The sequence below is a fragment of the Antechinus flavipes genome, chromosome 4, assembly GCF_016432865.1.
Source record: "Antechinus flavipes isolate AdamAnt ecotype Samford, QLD, Australia chromosome 4, AdamAnt_v2, whole genome shotgun sequence".
Taxonomy (NCBI): Eukaryota; Metazoa; Chordata; class Mammalia; order Dasyuromorphia; family Dasyuridae; genus Antechinus; species Antechinus flavipes.
The window spans coordinates 137603766-137618658 of NC_067401.1; the positions used below are offsets into that span (position 1 = coordinate 137603766).

The following is a 14893-nucleotide window of genomic DNA, read 5'->3' on the forward strand; positions in this document are numbered from 1 at the left end:
TTCACGCAGTTTCCAGTTGTAGATTTTGCCAGCAACCATGAAATAGGATTCATATACCAGAGATATATGTGTTGCTTTTTTGCAAAAGTATTTCCAGCTGGGATGAGTCATACATACAAATATGGCCAGCAAGCTTTGTCAAATCATGTGTCTCCACATTTTTGGAGGCGATACAGGTCGGAAAACCACCAGTTTTCATCACAGCTTTGCTCTCTAGGGACTAAAACAAGAATGGGATGACTTCTCTCCAACTGGTTAGGCCTGTCACCTAGGCCAGTGGGTAGACTATAATATCCAGATGTTCTTTTTTTTTTTCCCTCCCTTCCTGCTTCTTTTTGCCCTCACTGTCAAAAGGTTATAGACTCTAAGGCAGCTGTGGGTAGAGCACTGGAATAGGAAATCAAATTTAGCCTCAAACACTTATTAGTTTTGTGATCCTGAGTGAGTTATTTACTTCTGACTCAGTATCCTCCTATGTAAAATAAGCATAAAAACAGCACCTTGCAGCAGAGTTGTTGTGAAGAGCAATAAGATAATAATTGCAAAGTGCTAAAATAGTGTCTGACACATAGTAGCCACTATATAAAATTATCATCATCATCATCATTATTATTATTCCAAATCCTCCTCCCATGCCCAGTGTAGTTCTTCAAGACTCTCTGAATATTTTTCAGTGCCCTCTGGGAGAGGTCCTACTCTTAAGTAAGAGCAGGAACTTTCAGAAATGTAGAGCCCCATGGAGAATGCAAGCATCGTGAGGATAATGACTGTTTAGTTTTTGTTTTTGAATCTCTTACCAGTGCCTGGCACAGTGCTTAGCACAAAGTAGGGTCTCAAATATTTGTTCAGTTAATTGAAATGAAGCATGTAGAAGACTGGGACGGTAAGAACCATGGAGCTTTTCTGTGCTTTTACAGGTGTTGGACAGCCTGCTGGCTCAGTATGGCACAGTGGAGAGTTGCGAACAAGGTAAGAGACTGAGACCAAAAAAATTACTGTGGGCCTTAGAGGGGCTGAGAAATCAACTGGCTCTTCAGTACCCACAAGAATATTTATACATTTCACTAAAAAGATCATTTTGAAAGTTGATGAAAATAGGAACAAGAGACTCAGGTTGAGAGGTGACTTGGAAACAAGTTTTGGTCCTGCCATGAAACTTACTAGGAGACCTTGGGAAAGTCATTTCTTTCTGATCTTCATTTTCTAGTATAAAATGAGAGAATTAGATTAGAACAGAACTCCTTTGGCAATCTGGTTTATGAGTCTTCTCACAGAGTAAGGCTTTTAAACGCATAAAATAAAATATGAATAGAATTGCAAAGGCAACCAATTATTCTGAAGTAGAACGAAATATTTTTTAACAAATCCACCAAGCCCAGATAAAGTTAACCCTAGATTGGATGATCTTTGAAATTATTTTCCTCTCTTTGGTTTCTATGAAGAGTGTTCTTTTTTTTCCTTTATTTTATTTTTAATTCATGAAATAAAACATAAACAATTATCATGGAAATTTCTTTTTCCTTTTTCCCTTGTCCACTCTAGAGATGGCTACCATTAGACATATATGTGTATATATGCATATGTTTATATACAGATATATATGTACATATATGCAAAATCATAGTATACATGCTTTTATTTATCAGTACTTTCTTCAGATAAAATAGCTTCTTCCTTCATAAGTACTTTGTAGTTAATTTGAGTATTTATAAGAGTCAAAAATGATTTATTTTTCAAAGTTTTTTTTATTAAAGAGATTTTTATTTTCAAAACCTATGCAAAGGTAATTTTCAATATTCATCCTTGCAAAATCTTGTTCCAATTTTTCCCCTCCCTTTCACCTTCCTCCTCTTCCCTCTCCTAAAAGCAAGTAGTCCAATATATGTTAAACATGTGCAATTCTTATGAAGTGTTCTAATTAATATTATGTGAATTTCAGACATGTAAAGCAAAGAAGTATGGGGTGTTCATTTGCTCTTTGATGTTAAACATGCAGCCATAGGCTGTGGCCAGTTTGGGTCACTATACTTCCATTAAAAAACAAACAAACAAACAAAGAGGGAATACAAAACCTGGGGAGCTTACCAGAGACTGATGACCTAAATATCAGAAATAAATGTAATGAAAGTTGATGGGAGAAAAGAACAACATATATGTTTCTGGAATATGCATCCTATTTCAGTGTCCCTGGCATAATTTATAACTGGAAACTGCCTGAAAGTTGGAACTGCCATCAGGTGATTTAATTAAAATATGAGCTAGTTTATTATATTAAAACATCTTCACATATGTGAGAGATTACCAGATTGTAAACTCCTTGAGAACAAGGAAGGTATCTTATTTACTTATATCCACCCAAACCCATTAATCTTTATGGAATTGTGTATTTATGTGGGGAGGGGTGTCATAGAATCACAGAATTTGAAAGTTGGAAATTATCTTGGTGGTCATCTAGTTCCACCTACATGTGAAAAGTCTCTCCTCTATAATGTGCCTGACAGATGGTTTTCTAGCCTCTGCCCAAAGATTCTGCAAAGAGGAACTTGCAAGGTTTTAGAACTTCAGTTTTCTCCTCTTTATCAGAAAAGATTGGTCTTGGGATGTCTGAAATTTTTTTTTCAATTCTGTGACCCTAAGTTAGATATTGTCAAAGAAAGAAGACACTAGAATGGATACCTTCTTTATAAGTAAGTTCCTCAGAGATCTAATTGAAGAGAATAGGCAGTCCTATTAGACCTAAGAGACCTGCCCAGCATAGGTCATACATTCCACTTGCTTGAAAGCAGGGGGGTGGACCAGATGCTGTCTGGAACTCTCTTCCTGCAACTAAGCCTTTATCATAAATACCAGGATGAAACTCACATCATAGAATAATCATGCTGCCCAACATTGTTCACAGCCTGTACTAACAAATCACTTTGGGCTTGACTAGACAAGCAGGGTTAAGCAGGTGACTTGAAGAGCCTGCAATGAGTTTCACTAGGAGAGTTGGAGATTTCTAGCTGTAGTTGGCACTGGAGTTGGTCCGCCTGTTTTTGTAGGTAAAAATGGATTATTTACATTTAAAAATAGAATAAAAGGGTTTTAAGTTAAAAAAACATTTTTAGCATTCTGGGCTGTACAAAAACAGGGAGTAGGCTGGCCAAGGGCTATAGTTTGCCCGCCCTCTATTTGGATGCCTCCCAGGAACTCAGGTCTCTTTTTTTAATCAAATGAGTTTCATGTTTCTATCTACATAGGTGGGGTCATTCAGTATTTCAGGATATGAGATAGAATAAGTTTTGAAGATTTGGTTCGAGAGGATTAGATTTTTCCTTAATATTTCCATACCTGACGGATATATCACTTAATTTGCCTACAATGATGAAATTAGAAAGAAAACTGAAAAAAAAAAAAACTGGGCAGAGTGTAAATTTGTACACATATCTCTTGGAAAAGATGGGTTTGGTGGCATTAACAATTGTGACTTTGGCCAGTTAGCTTTCACTTTGGGAAGCTTTTGTGATATAGTTCTGTCTCTCTTAAAAAGAATTATGGGATTTTTTAAGCCTTGGGAAGGGAGTGGAGGTGGGGAAAAGGTGACTCCCTAGCTCTGAATCTGGCTTATATTTTCTCCTCTAGTGAACACCGAGAGCGAGACTGCAGTGGTGAATGTTACCTATTCCAACCGGGAGCAGACCAGGCAGTGAGTTAGCTGGGAGATGCACAGTACTGAGGGAGGCTTGGAGGTTGGGGGTACATTAAAGAGAACCATATTAACTTGTGTATTTTGTGTCTCTGGATTGGTGTGAGGAGAGTTCATACAGTTTGAAAATCTTAAAAGGATTGTACAAAAATATGTGTAATAATGGTAATATATAAATCACTAACCTCTCTTGAGAGTGACCCCAGTTTTCTTTCCTTTTTTTAGTTTTAAGTAATATTTTCCCTCAATTATATGTAAAAACATTTTTTAACATTGAGTTCCAAATTCTATCTGTTCTTCCCTCCCCTGCCCTTTCCCTGAGCTTAAATAATCTGATATAGATTATACATGTGCAATCATGTAAGACTTATTAGTAATTTTGTGCAAGAAAACTCAGAGTGAAAAATAGGATGCACTAGTCCATTTGCAGAAATCATCAGTTCTTTCTGGGGAGGCAGATAGGATTTTTCATCATGAATCCATTGGAATTGTCTTGAATCATTGTATTATTGAGAATAGCTAAGTCATTCACAGTTCTTCATACAATATTGTTACTGTGTACAGATTTTTCTTGGTTCTTCTCATTTCACTCTGCATCAGTTCATGTAAATCTCTGCAGTTTTTTTTTTTCTGAAATCATCCTGCTTGTTATTTCTTTTAGCATAATAATATATTATTTTAATCATATACCACAATTTCCAATTCCTACCTACCATAATAAGAGCTACTATAAATATTTCATACAAATAGCTTTTTCTCTACTTCAACCCTTTTCCCCTCCCTCCTTTAAATCTCTTTGGGATATAGACCTAGTAGAGTTACAGCTGAATCAAAGGGTTACATACACAGCTTATGCCTTTTAACATAGTTTCAAATTACTCTCCAGAATGGTTGGATCAGTTCACAACTACGTCAACAATGCATTAGTGCCCCAGTTTTCCCACATCCTCTCTAATATTTATCCTTTTTCTTTTTTTTGTCATTAGCCAGTCTGATGGGTGGGAGATTGATTTCAGTTTTCCAGCTGAAGTAGAGGTAAAGCAAGGAATTGAAACCTCTCATGGTTATTGATAGGAATCTGCTTTAAAGACCAGAGTGATGGTGTTTCCAAGGATGCATTGGTGCCTACTGAGAGAAAACGAACTGGTCTCTGGAGTTCAGCCTGGCTGCTAAATAGTCCACCCCAAGGGTTCTTTGCTGGGTCAATGGCTCCATCTGTTGGTTGAAAGGAGGACTTATTTCCTCTCCTTGGGAAAAGCTGGCATTCCCAGAGGTCATAAGCATTTTACATAAGTAGGGTTGACTTTTCTTTATAAAACAATATCTTTTCTTTTAGGAAGCACAACATTATCATATCTCTGTAGTAGAATCATTGCTTTCACTAAAGGTGTCTCTTCCAGTTCTTAAATTTAGGGGGATGGAGGGAGAGGGAGAGGTTTGTCTTTTAAAAAACTTTAAATCTCTGACATTTAGAATCTCTAGCAGTGGCTCAGTTCAATTCCTCATCTTCCAAAGTTTTGCTCTCTCTTTACCATTTCCTTTTTATGTCTTGATGGCTTTCTTGCTCACACAAGAGCAAGACAAAGGTATTCTTTTCCCTCTCTCTTCATGTTCTTGCTAAGAGATACATTGTACAAAAGTCTCCCTACCATGTAACTAACATAGCTAAGCCAGTCTATAGTATCTTTGCCTTATCCTACAGATCTACCAAATGTTACAAGCTATTCTTAAATATTTTCATTCTACTTGTCTTGAGAGTCCTTTCTCCTGGTTGACTCTGCCCTTCAGAACTCGTGGTTCCTAAGAAATCTTCCTTGGAAAATTTTGACTGATCACCCCTTTGCTCCCTGTCCCCCTTCAGTATATGTAATACTTAGTCCAAAATAATGCCAAACTGTTAGTTTATACTGATTGTTAAGATTGCTTAATTAGTGGTCCATCTCAGGTTTACCAAATGGCCTTTCTCTTTTATGTTCCCTATTTTTAGTATCTTGTCTCTTTTTGGACTTTGCTAGGGAGGGATGTGGGAATTGTGTTTACTTGTGGCTTGTGTTTACTTTCCAGTAATTAATATGCTATTAATTAGAACTCTGAGCCCTAGTTATCTCAGCTTTTGCTGCACATTGTAATAATTTAACAATTTTTTGTTGTTTGAGTGAATGATTGGAGATGATCTCCTCAATCTTTTTCAAGTATAAAATTCTCTATTGGTGTTCTCTGAGCATAGCTGAACTCTAGACAGATTAGTGATTACTGTTGGTACTGAAGTTTTTTTTTTAATTTAATTCTCTTTGCTTTCTTTCCCCTGCCAAATCATAACATTACATATATAATTCTCAAAATTAAATATGCCTTCTTTGTTACTAACATGTCTGTCGTGTTTCCCCCTGCATCAAGATAAATATTGTTTCTTTAAGGGAAATTAGAACTCTCTTCAGGTCTCTACTTAGACTAGGTAACTCCTAAGATTCTGAATCATATTTCTTTATTATTAATTTTGGACTAGGAGCTCTCCAATTATGGCATTTCATTAGTACCAAGTACAGTAAACAGATTGAGCACACACTCTCAATTTTATTTTGAGGTAGACGGGTACATGGGTAACTGTCTTTTTCCTATACCCACAGAGCCATCATGAAGTTGAATGGTCACCAGCTGGAGAACCACTCACTAAAGGTCTCCTACATCCCAGATGAGCAGATGGCTCAGGGTCCTGAGAATGGTCGCCGGGGTGGCTTTAATTCCAGGGGTCAGCCCCGCCAGGGCTCACCTGTGGTGGCAGGTGCTCCCTCCAAACAACAGCCAGTTGACATTCCCCTGAGGCTCCTAGTACCCACTCAGTATGTGGGTGCCATCATTGGCAAGGAAGGAGCCACCATCCGTAACATTACTAAACAGACCCAGTCTAAGTGAGTATATATATGATTGGACATTTGGATAAGGGTATACATATATTGGGTTTAGGGAAGAAAGTAAAAGGGATGGGTATTACAGATCTGATTCCTCATTTCCAAGAAGTGAGTTCAGTTACACTGATATATTGTGTCTTCCTCTTTGGAGGGCTAGGGTTTTCCAATCCTATTCCTCTCATTATATAAATATCAGATGAAGAGGAAGGAATTTGTTGGGGCTGGTGACAGGCAATGACTGGGTGAAGATGTGCAGTTATATGATTGTAAATAATATCAAGTATGGCACCATCTCCTAAGACATCACTAACCAAGACCCATATTACATAAGAGTGGTTGGGCATTCCTTCACGGGAAGAGAGGCTGGATCATATTTTTATTGATAAGCAGTCTTCCAATTTAATTTGCATACTATGACTCTAACTTGAGTCTCCATAGTATCATGAAGTTCTTGATGCTTTGCCTTTCTCCCTGTGCTGGTCAGCTTTAAATTTGGCTTTGTACCCATTTAGGGACTTCATTTTCTGGATCAAGTATAAGAACTAGCTCTCACCTGGGAGAATATAATAATTTCTTACTTTACCTCAGAATTGATGTTCACCGAAAGGAGAATGCTGGAGCAGCCGAGAAGGCTATCAGCATTCATTCTACTCCAGAAGGGTGCTCTTCTGCTTGCAAGATGATTCTGGAAATCATGCAGAAAGAAGCAAAAGATACCAAGACGTAAGTCTTACTCTTGCTTTTCATTTCCCAAATCATTGTCCATTAATCCTGATCTATGATGCTTATCATCGATGTGTACCTCTAGGATGTCATTTCTAGTTGTTTAATATTCTCTTTTTCAGGTACCATAGGCTTTCCTTTCCCCCTCCGCCCCCCACCCAATTGTCAACATGCAGTTAATTGAAAGATACTCCCTTTGTTTCTGTGTTATGAAGAGTAATGCAAATGCTATGACTATTTTAGTATATGTTGGACCTTTGTTTCTGTTGTTGACCAATTGAATCACTGGGTCTGAGGGGATGTTCAACAGAATCACTTTTCTTGGGTAATTCCATAGCTCGAGTCAGTTGGTCAGCAAATATTATGAAGCTGTCAGGCACTTTTCTAATCCCTGAAGATACAAAGAAAAAGGAATATATAATCTAATAGTGCACACAGCATGAACGCAATTATATACAAAGAAAGACAAATATAGGGTAAGTTGGAGATAATCAGGAGAACAAAAACATCAGCATCAAAAAGGAGTAGGAAAGACTTCTTGAGGAAAGTGGGATTTTAGTTGAGACCAGGAGGAAGCCAGGCATGGTGGAAAGTTAGTGGAAAAGTATAGAGCAAAGAGATTTAGCCTTGTGCAAAGAACATAAGTCTAGTATAATTACAGAATATATGTAAAGGAATAAAGTGTAAGAAGATTGGAAATGTAGGAGTGGCCAGGTCATAAAGGACTTTGAACATGCCAAACAGGATTTTATATTTGTCTTTGAGCTAATAGTGAAATTTGGAAAGGGAGAGAATTTGTGGGGGGGAAAGGATGAGTTCAGCTTTGGAATTGTGTTTAAGATGTATGTAAGTGTATCCTTTATGCAAAATGCTGTGCATACCAAGTCATAAATGAAACAGTATTGAACTCAAGAAATATACTCTTGCTAAATGTGTGACTCTGGAAAAGTCATGTAACTTTTCTGAGCCTCATTTTCTTCTTTTATAAAATGAGAGTTGTAAGCAGCTAGATAACAAGTTTGCTGAATCAAATGATGTAACATATATAAAGCATTTTGCCAATGGTCAATTATAATATAAATGTGAGTTGTTAATATTCTAATTGAAGATAAAAAGAGATTGAAACATAGAGCTCTAGAAAGATTTGAGGAGGAAAAAAATACTTTCACTTGGAAGATATTAGTGAAGGGGGAGGGAAATGATTCCCTTTAAGATTATTACTCTGAAACTGTGTTCCCTTTTGATCTGTGATCCCTTTTGGAGTCTCCTCCTCTCCCTCCCCCCCTCCCCCCCGATAAATTATCTTTTGGGGATGCCAGACACTTTGATTTAATTAGAAATCCTGGTCAAAAAGCATCCTTTTGAAATGTTGTTAATTCCAATAGGAGATCTGGGCCGGATACTGATAAGCATCTAGGCCTGGAACCTTGGCTTCCTGAAACCTCGAGACTCCTTTTAAAGGATAGTTTTTAAACTCGGTTTTTGCAGAATGCCCAAGCAGCTTGCTCAGCTGCTAGAACTCTGCCCACTGAGAAGACATTCTCTTCTTAGTGCCAGATTCCATTTCCCTAATAGGACTTTGCTGCTATAGAAGTCATTCTCTTAGCAAAACTGGCTTCCTGTCCAACAATAAGCTTTCATTTTGCCAATTAATAATCCAGAGGTTTCATGAATTCTTTCATGAAGAACATTTGAGCCAACCATAAGGTGATTTTAACAACTCTCTGACTGCTACTAATCTCATCATTAGGAGAGAGTCTATGGGGAAGGTGGTTTGTGAATTGAGCCTTGAAGATGCGAGCAAATAAATAGTTTGGAGATCATGACCTAGTCTCACTGTTGGATTATGAGGGACTCTTTTATCATTGAACTAGTAGTTAAAATCACCTATGTGCTGTTCCTTCATCCCCTATTAGAATATGAGCAAGTATTGCTTTATTTTTCAATTTGTATCTCCAGAATTTTGCACATTTTGTTGTTTAGTCATTTTGATTTTGTCTGATTCTCCATAACCCTATTTTAGTAAATTGTAAAGTAAATGGAAAAATATTTGGGGTTTTCTTGGTAAAGATGCTACAATGGTTTGCCATTTACTTCTTCCTTCGCGCCTTTCTTCCAATTTTTATTCATTTACATATATATGTACATATATAGATAGATAGATAAGGAAATTGGGGTTAAGTGCCTTGGGTCATTTGGGGTCACACAATCAGTGTCTGAGGCCAGATTTGAACTCAGGAATATGTCTTTATTTACTCCAAGGTGGACACTCCATCTACTATACCACCTAACAGCGTATAGTAAATGTTAATGCCTTTTCATTTATTATTCATTCTTTTTTTCTCTCAAGAGCTGATGAGGTTCCCCTGAAGATCCTGGCCCACAATAATTTTGTGGGACGTCTAATTGGCAAAGAAGGACGAAACCTGAAAAAAGTGGAACAGGATACAGAGACCAAAATCACCATTTCTTCGTAAGATTTTTTCATTGCTCTTAACATAAATAGAGAAATAAAAGAGTTGTGTCATCCTTGAGGATGTATCTCTCTCAGTTCTTTGTACACGGTTTTCTGATTAATAGATAGTATTTGTTCATTTTAGGGGAAGAGCTTGTATTTGTGTACAAAATAGCTGAAGTTTTTTCCAATGTAACTACTGTGTTAAGGGTTAGTGGTGGGACTTAGGAACACATTCTTTAAAGCAGAGCTTCTTTTTTTAAAAGTTTATTGCACTAAATATGAAATAAGAAAAAAAAGAATAGAAAAAAGAAAGAAAAGAAAAATAAAAATCAAACAAAACAAAACAGAACATTGTCATTTGTCCAGCAGACCTAAAGCAAGGCTTCTTAAACTTTTTCCATTTGCCACCCCTTTTTACCTGAGAAATTTTTATATGACCAGATGCATATAAGGTGTATAAAACATGTATTCAAATCAAACATTTGTTGATAATAAGTCATAATTTCACAACCCCCATATTCAATTAGGAGATCCCATGTGAGGTTTTGAACTATAATTTAAGAAGCTGGGATGTAAAAGACTATCAGGATATTGAAGAAATGAAAAACTAAGCAGTTTTAGTTAAAAGGGGGGAAGTAGATTGGTAAATTTCAAGCTCTATAGATTTCCCCCATAAATAGAATAAATTTGCTCCTCAGGGAAAACATAGACTGGTAAAAAATCAAGAATACTAGGGGCAGAAGTGGGGTCCTCCAGATACAACTAGCTGGGTGTGGCTGGAGCCTCCAAGATCCACAGAAACTTTCATCTCCTGGATTGTTTGTGGAGTCAGAGTCTGAGTCCAGGAAGACTGAGTGAACATGGGCTAATTAGGAATGCCCAGTTTAGCTGTGCTGCAGGGACATGGCCCTGAGGAAGAAGGAACCATCATATCCCTGAGTGTAGAAGTAGAGTGGCAGGGATGCTGCTAGCTGATGGCACTTGATGGAGGAAGCTCTTAGTTTGGGGTTTCTGGTCAGAGGGGAGAGCTGAGGTGTGAAGCCAGAGGCACCATCTCTCCAAACCTAGGATTAATGATGCTTACTCTTATTTAAAAAATGAACTGACAAAGAAGAAAGACACATCCTCCTCTCCCCTCCATAGAAATATATTATAAGAATAGGAAAGATAGGGGTGCATCTTCAGCAGAGGACACTAAAATAAAAAAAAAGTTCCTACCTGAAAGAATAATGTGAAATGGCTCCTTGTCCAGACAGAATTTATAGAAGAACTCAAAGAATGTAAAAAATCAAATGAGAGACATTGAGGGAAAATTTTTTTTTAATCCAAGAAAAACAAAATTATGAAAAAAAAGCTCACCAATTAGAAAAGAAAATAGAGTCTTAAAGATGAAAATAACACTTTCAAAATTAGAATTGGGCAAGGGGAAGCCAGTGAAGCTATGAGACACTAAGAAATAACAAAACAGATTATAAAGAATGAAAAATTAGAAGAGATGTGAAACATAAGAAGAATGACAGATCTGGAGAACAAATCAAGAAAAGAAAATATAAAAATACTTGGTCTACCTGAAAGTCATGAGCAAAAAAAGTACCCTGACACAGTAATGCAATAAGTAATCTAAGAAAATTGTCCTGAAGTGATAGAATAAGATAGGAAAGCTAGAAATAGAAAAAATCCATCTATCACTACGTCAAAGAGATCCTTTGTAGAAAACACATAGGAACATTATTGCCAAATTTCAAAACCCTTAGATCAAAGAGAATATTTTGCAAGAAGCAAGAAAAAAACAATTTGAATATGCTTGGGCGGGGGGGGGGGGGGGGAAGAGGAAAAAAAGAATAAAGTAAAAAAGTTGAGCAGCAGAAAACAAAAGAACAATTTGCAAGGAAGTAAAGGAAAAGAAAAATGCTCATGAATATAATTTCTTCTTTTAATACATATGCTTTCTTGATCTGGTAATTTATTGTTAAATATTTCGAATCTTCCCTGATGTTCCGCACATGACAATGTTTTCTTCTGTTTCATTTTTGTTTTGTATTCCTTTTCTGTTTTTCTTTTTTACTTATTCAGGTTTTTTTATTAAAAAAAAAAAAAGTTAAAAGAACAAGGGATATTTAGATGTTTTAAAAGAGAGCAGAAAGGGAAGCCTGAATGGAAATTGTGATTTTCTAGACCAGTCTATAGAAATGGAGAAATAGGCTCTAAAGTTAAATGATGTTAATAGTGGTAGACTTAGGATTCAGACCAACGAGCTTCCCCCCACCCCTACTCCCCTGCCCCATGCAATACATTCCTTTGATTGTAGGGCTCATTTCAGGCTAATTCCATGTGAAGTTTCATGTGGAAGAAGGATTGTTTGTTCCCCTTGGTCCCAGGAAGTTAAATTAAGACAATGTGTGGAAATGTCAGACATTTTGATTTAAGTTTAATTTTAGAAAAAGGTTCCTAATAGAGATTTCCAGAAATGTAATGAAATGCTTCAGAAGGTAGTAAGGAGACCACATCAATGGATTTTTTCAACTAGAGATTGAATATTTTTTTTTTTTTTTTTGATGTTGTAGGAGGGAATTTTTGTCTGATATTATTTGGGTCAGAAGGCCTCAGAGGCCCCTACTAATGCTGAAATTTGTGAATGTTCTATTGTCAAGGAAAAACATTTATAGAAGGAGAGTAAACTATTTTTCTAATGCCCTCTAACTTCTATCTTTATTGAGTCTTCTTTCACAGCATTGGCCTTTGTATCCCCTACCATTTGACTTAGGAAAACTCCAGACTTAGGATGCAGGAATAAAGGATTCTTGTTTGTATTCTGCTACCATGCATTATAATAAAGTCTCCTAATATATACTCTGCTAAGATGAGAGGGGTTTTCAGGGGAGAGCATTGGACCTTAATTTTTCTCTTTGAAAGTATCATGCTCTCTTTTCTCCTTTGTCTCTTCTACCACTAGACCCTTAACTATAGGTAAAGTAGTTTGCTTTTCCTGTTTTTCCAAAGAGGCCTGGAGCCCAGTAGATTATTTGGGTGAAACTATCCACCCATAATCTGTTTTTACTTCTATTCCAGTGCAACTTAACTTCAGTTAGGATTAATACTAATCTTGGGGGGTAAGGGGGGTTGATGACCTTTCGCAGTCCCTTAGGTTTCAAGAAACCCCTCTCAAGTATTTTAATACTTGGTTTTGGTTAAGCTCTTGTCCTTCTGACTTGCAGCTTGGAGCTGCAGGGAGTCTGGGCTGGTTATTCTCCCATTATTTTAGTAAAAGGAAGCTGACCCTGAGAAATAGGACAAGCTGTTTGCCTTAGGAGTTATAATGTATAGTACTACTTAAAAAAAATTTTTTTTTTTGGAGCTTATCTGTGAGAAGTAGTTGTTAAAGTCTTCTTTTCTTGACTTCTCTCCTCAGGTTGCAGGACTTGACCCTTTACAATCCTGAAAGGACCATTACAGTTAAGGGCTCTATTGAGAACTGCTGTAAAGCTGAGCAGGAGATTATGAAGAAAGTTCGGGAGGCCTATGAGAATGATGTTGCAGCCATGAGTGTGAGTATTTAGAGGAATAAAATGAATATGTTGTAAATCCACCTCCTTCCCTATTCCCCTTTCAGTTTTCTGCCCATCTATAACTCTTGTGGGAGGGATAGAGAGAAATCAGTTCTCTGGTAAAAAACAATCTTTTCCAACTTTTTAAGTCATTGGAAGCTGGGGAATGAGCTTGCATGTTGTGTGATGGGTTAAATGAAGTTTTGGAGCTTAGGAGAGAGGTATCCTGTAAATTCTGGTAATGAACCTCCTTGAAAGGCACTATACTATAGTGGGTAAAGGGTTAGTCTTAGAATCAGAAGATCCAGGGTATGTTCCATGGGTGATCCTTAGAAGTCTTCAAAGGGAAACCTTTCTCTCTACAAAAGAAGAAAAAAAAAAGGGCAACAAAATCAGACACTATACATATACACATGTGTGAACACGTGTATATATTTACAGACACAAATCTACATATGTGTATGTATGTATATATGCAAGTATATAACATATTCCTTAGAACCTTGGATTCTGAATTTGAAGTGCTTGGAGAGTTAATTATATGAGGTTTAAAGAGGTAGTATGATATAGTGGGGAATACTGACCTTGAAATCAAGTAGACCTGGGCAAAAAATACCCTCTAGCACAGACTAGTTATGATTTGCAGGATCTCCTGATCCGTTCCTCTGCTGGAAGTTTTAGATGTTAATGAAATAACCCGGTCCCCACTTTTCCTTTCTCATTTATGTTCTTTCTGATGAGTTTGCTTATGGTCAAAGTGCAGCACCTATGAAAACATATGTAATTGTCCTAAGGGTCAGTTGGTCTCAGAAATGGGAAAATTCTATTGCCTAGTCAGAGCCATCTCCCAGACAGGCAGCAGTTAGTTACAAAGGAGTAAGTGAATGTTCCTGGCCTTGTATTGCCCATAGTCATTGTTGGAATTATGTTGCATTTATATTTTATTAGGAGAAAATTTTTTCAGTGTCTTTAAGTATTTTACAGAGTGCTATAAATGGGTAGTGGAGGTCAAAGGAACCTCATTTTACAGAGAGGAAATAGAAACCTAGGGAAGTTGCAAAAGATGTAAGCAGCAGAACTGAGATTCAAATTCACTCCTGACTCAGTGGCTGTGTGTTTATATTTGTCCATGTGGTCTAATTAGACTGTGGGTATTTATAAAAAGGATGAATGTTTTTGTAATTTCATATGTGTAAGAAAAAATATCTAGGCAAATTTATGAAAGTGTGGACATCCTTTAGTAATCTAACTAAGGTCCCTTTTGGAAATCTGCCAGGAAATGGCCAGGTTTATGGGGGTATGAGGGTGAGAAGGACCAGCTAAACTGCTATCTGACATACAACATTTCTTCTTCAGCTACAATCTCATTTGATCCCCGGCCTCAACTTGGCTGCTGTGGGCCTCTTCCCAGCCTCATCCAGTGCTGTTCCTCCACCTCCAAGCAGTGTCTCAGGGGCTGCCCCTTATAGCTCTTTCATGGTAGGTAGAAGAATTATTTTCAAGGGACTTTCTGAGATGTTCATTATTGCTTCTTTCTCTTAAAGGGCTAAATCTTTAGCCTGGGAATTCTTCC

The 14893-nt window shown here is 37.1% G+C and overlaps 1 protein-coding gene across 3 annotated transcripts in view; it reads left to right on the forward strand.

The window, feature by feature from the left end:
• Positions 1-14893, forward strand: part of IGF2BP1 (insulin like growth factor 2 mRNA binding protein 1) — a 68818-nt gene that overhangs the window by 40818 nt on the left and 13107 nt on the right. For 2 of the 3 annotated variants that reach the window (XM_051994749.1, XM_051994750.1), the window contains exons 4-10: positions 918-969; positions 3622-3685; positions 6313-6594; positions 7183-7317; positions 9668-9790; positions 13185-13320; positions 14677-14799. In XM_051994749.1, coding sequence (XP_051850709.1) covers positions 918-969; positions 3622-3685; positions 6313-6594; positions 7183-7317; positions 9668-9790; positions 13185-13320; positions 14677-14799 — 915 coding nt within the window. The remainder of the gene's footprint in view (positions 1-917; positions 970-3621; positions 3686-6312; positions 6595-7182; positions 7318-9667; positions 9791-13184; positions 13321-14676; positions 14800-14893) is intronic. The other variant, XM_051994751.1, reaches the window with a different exon arrangement.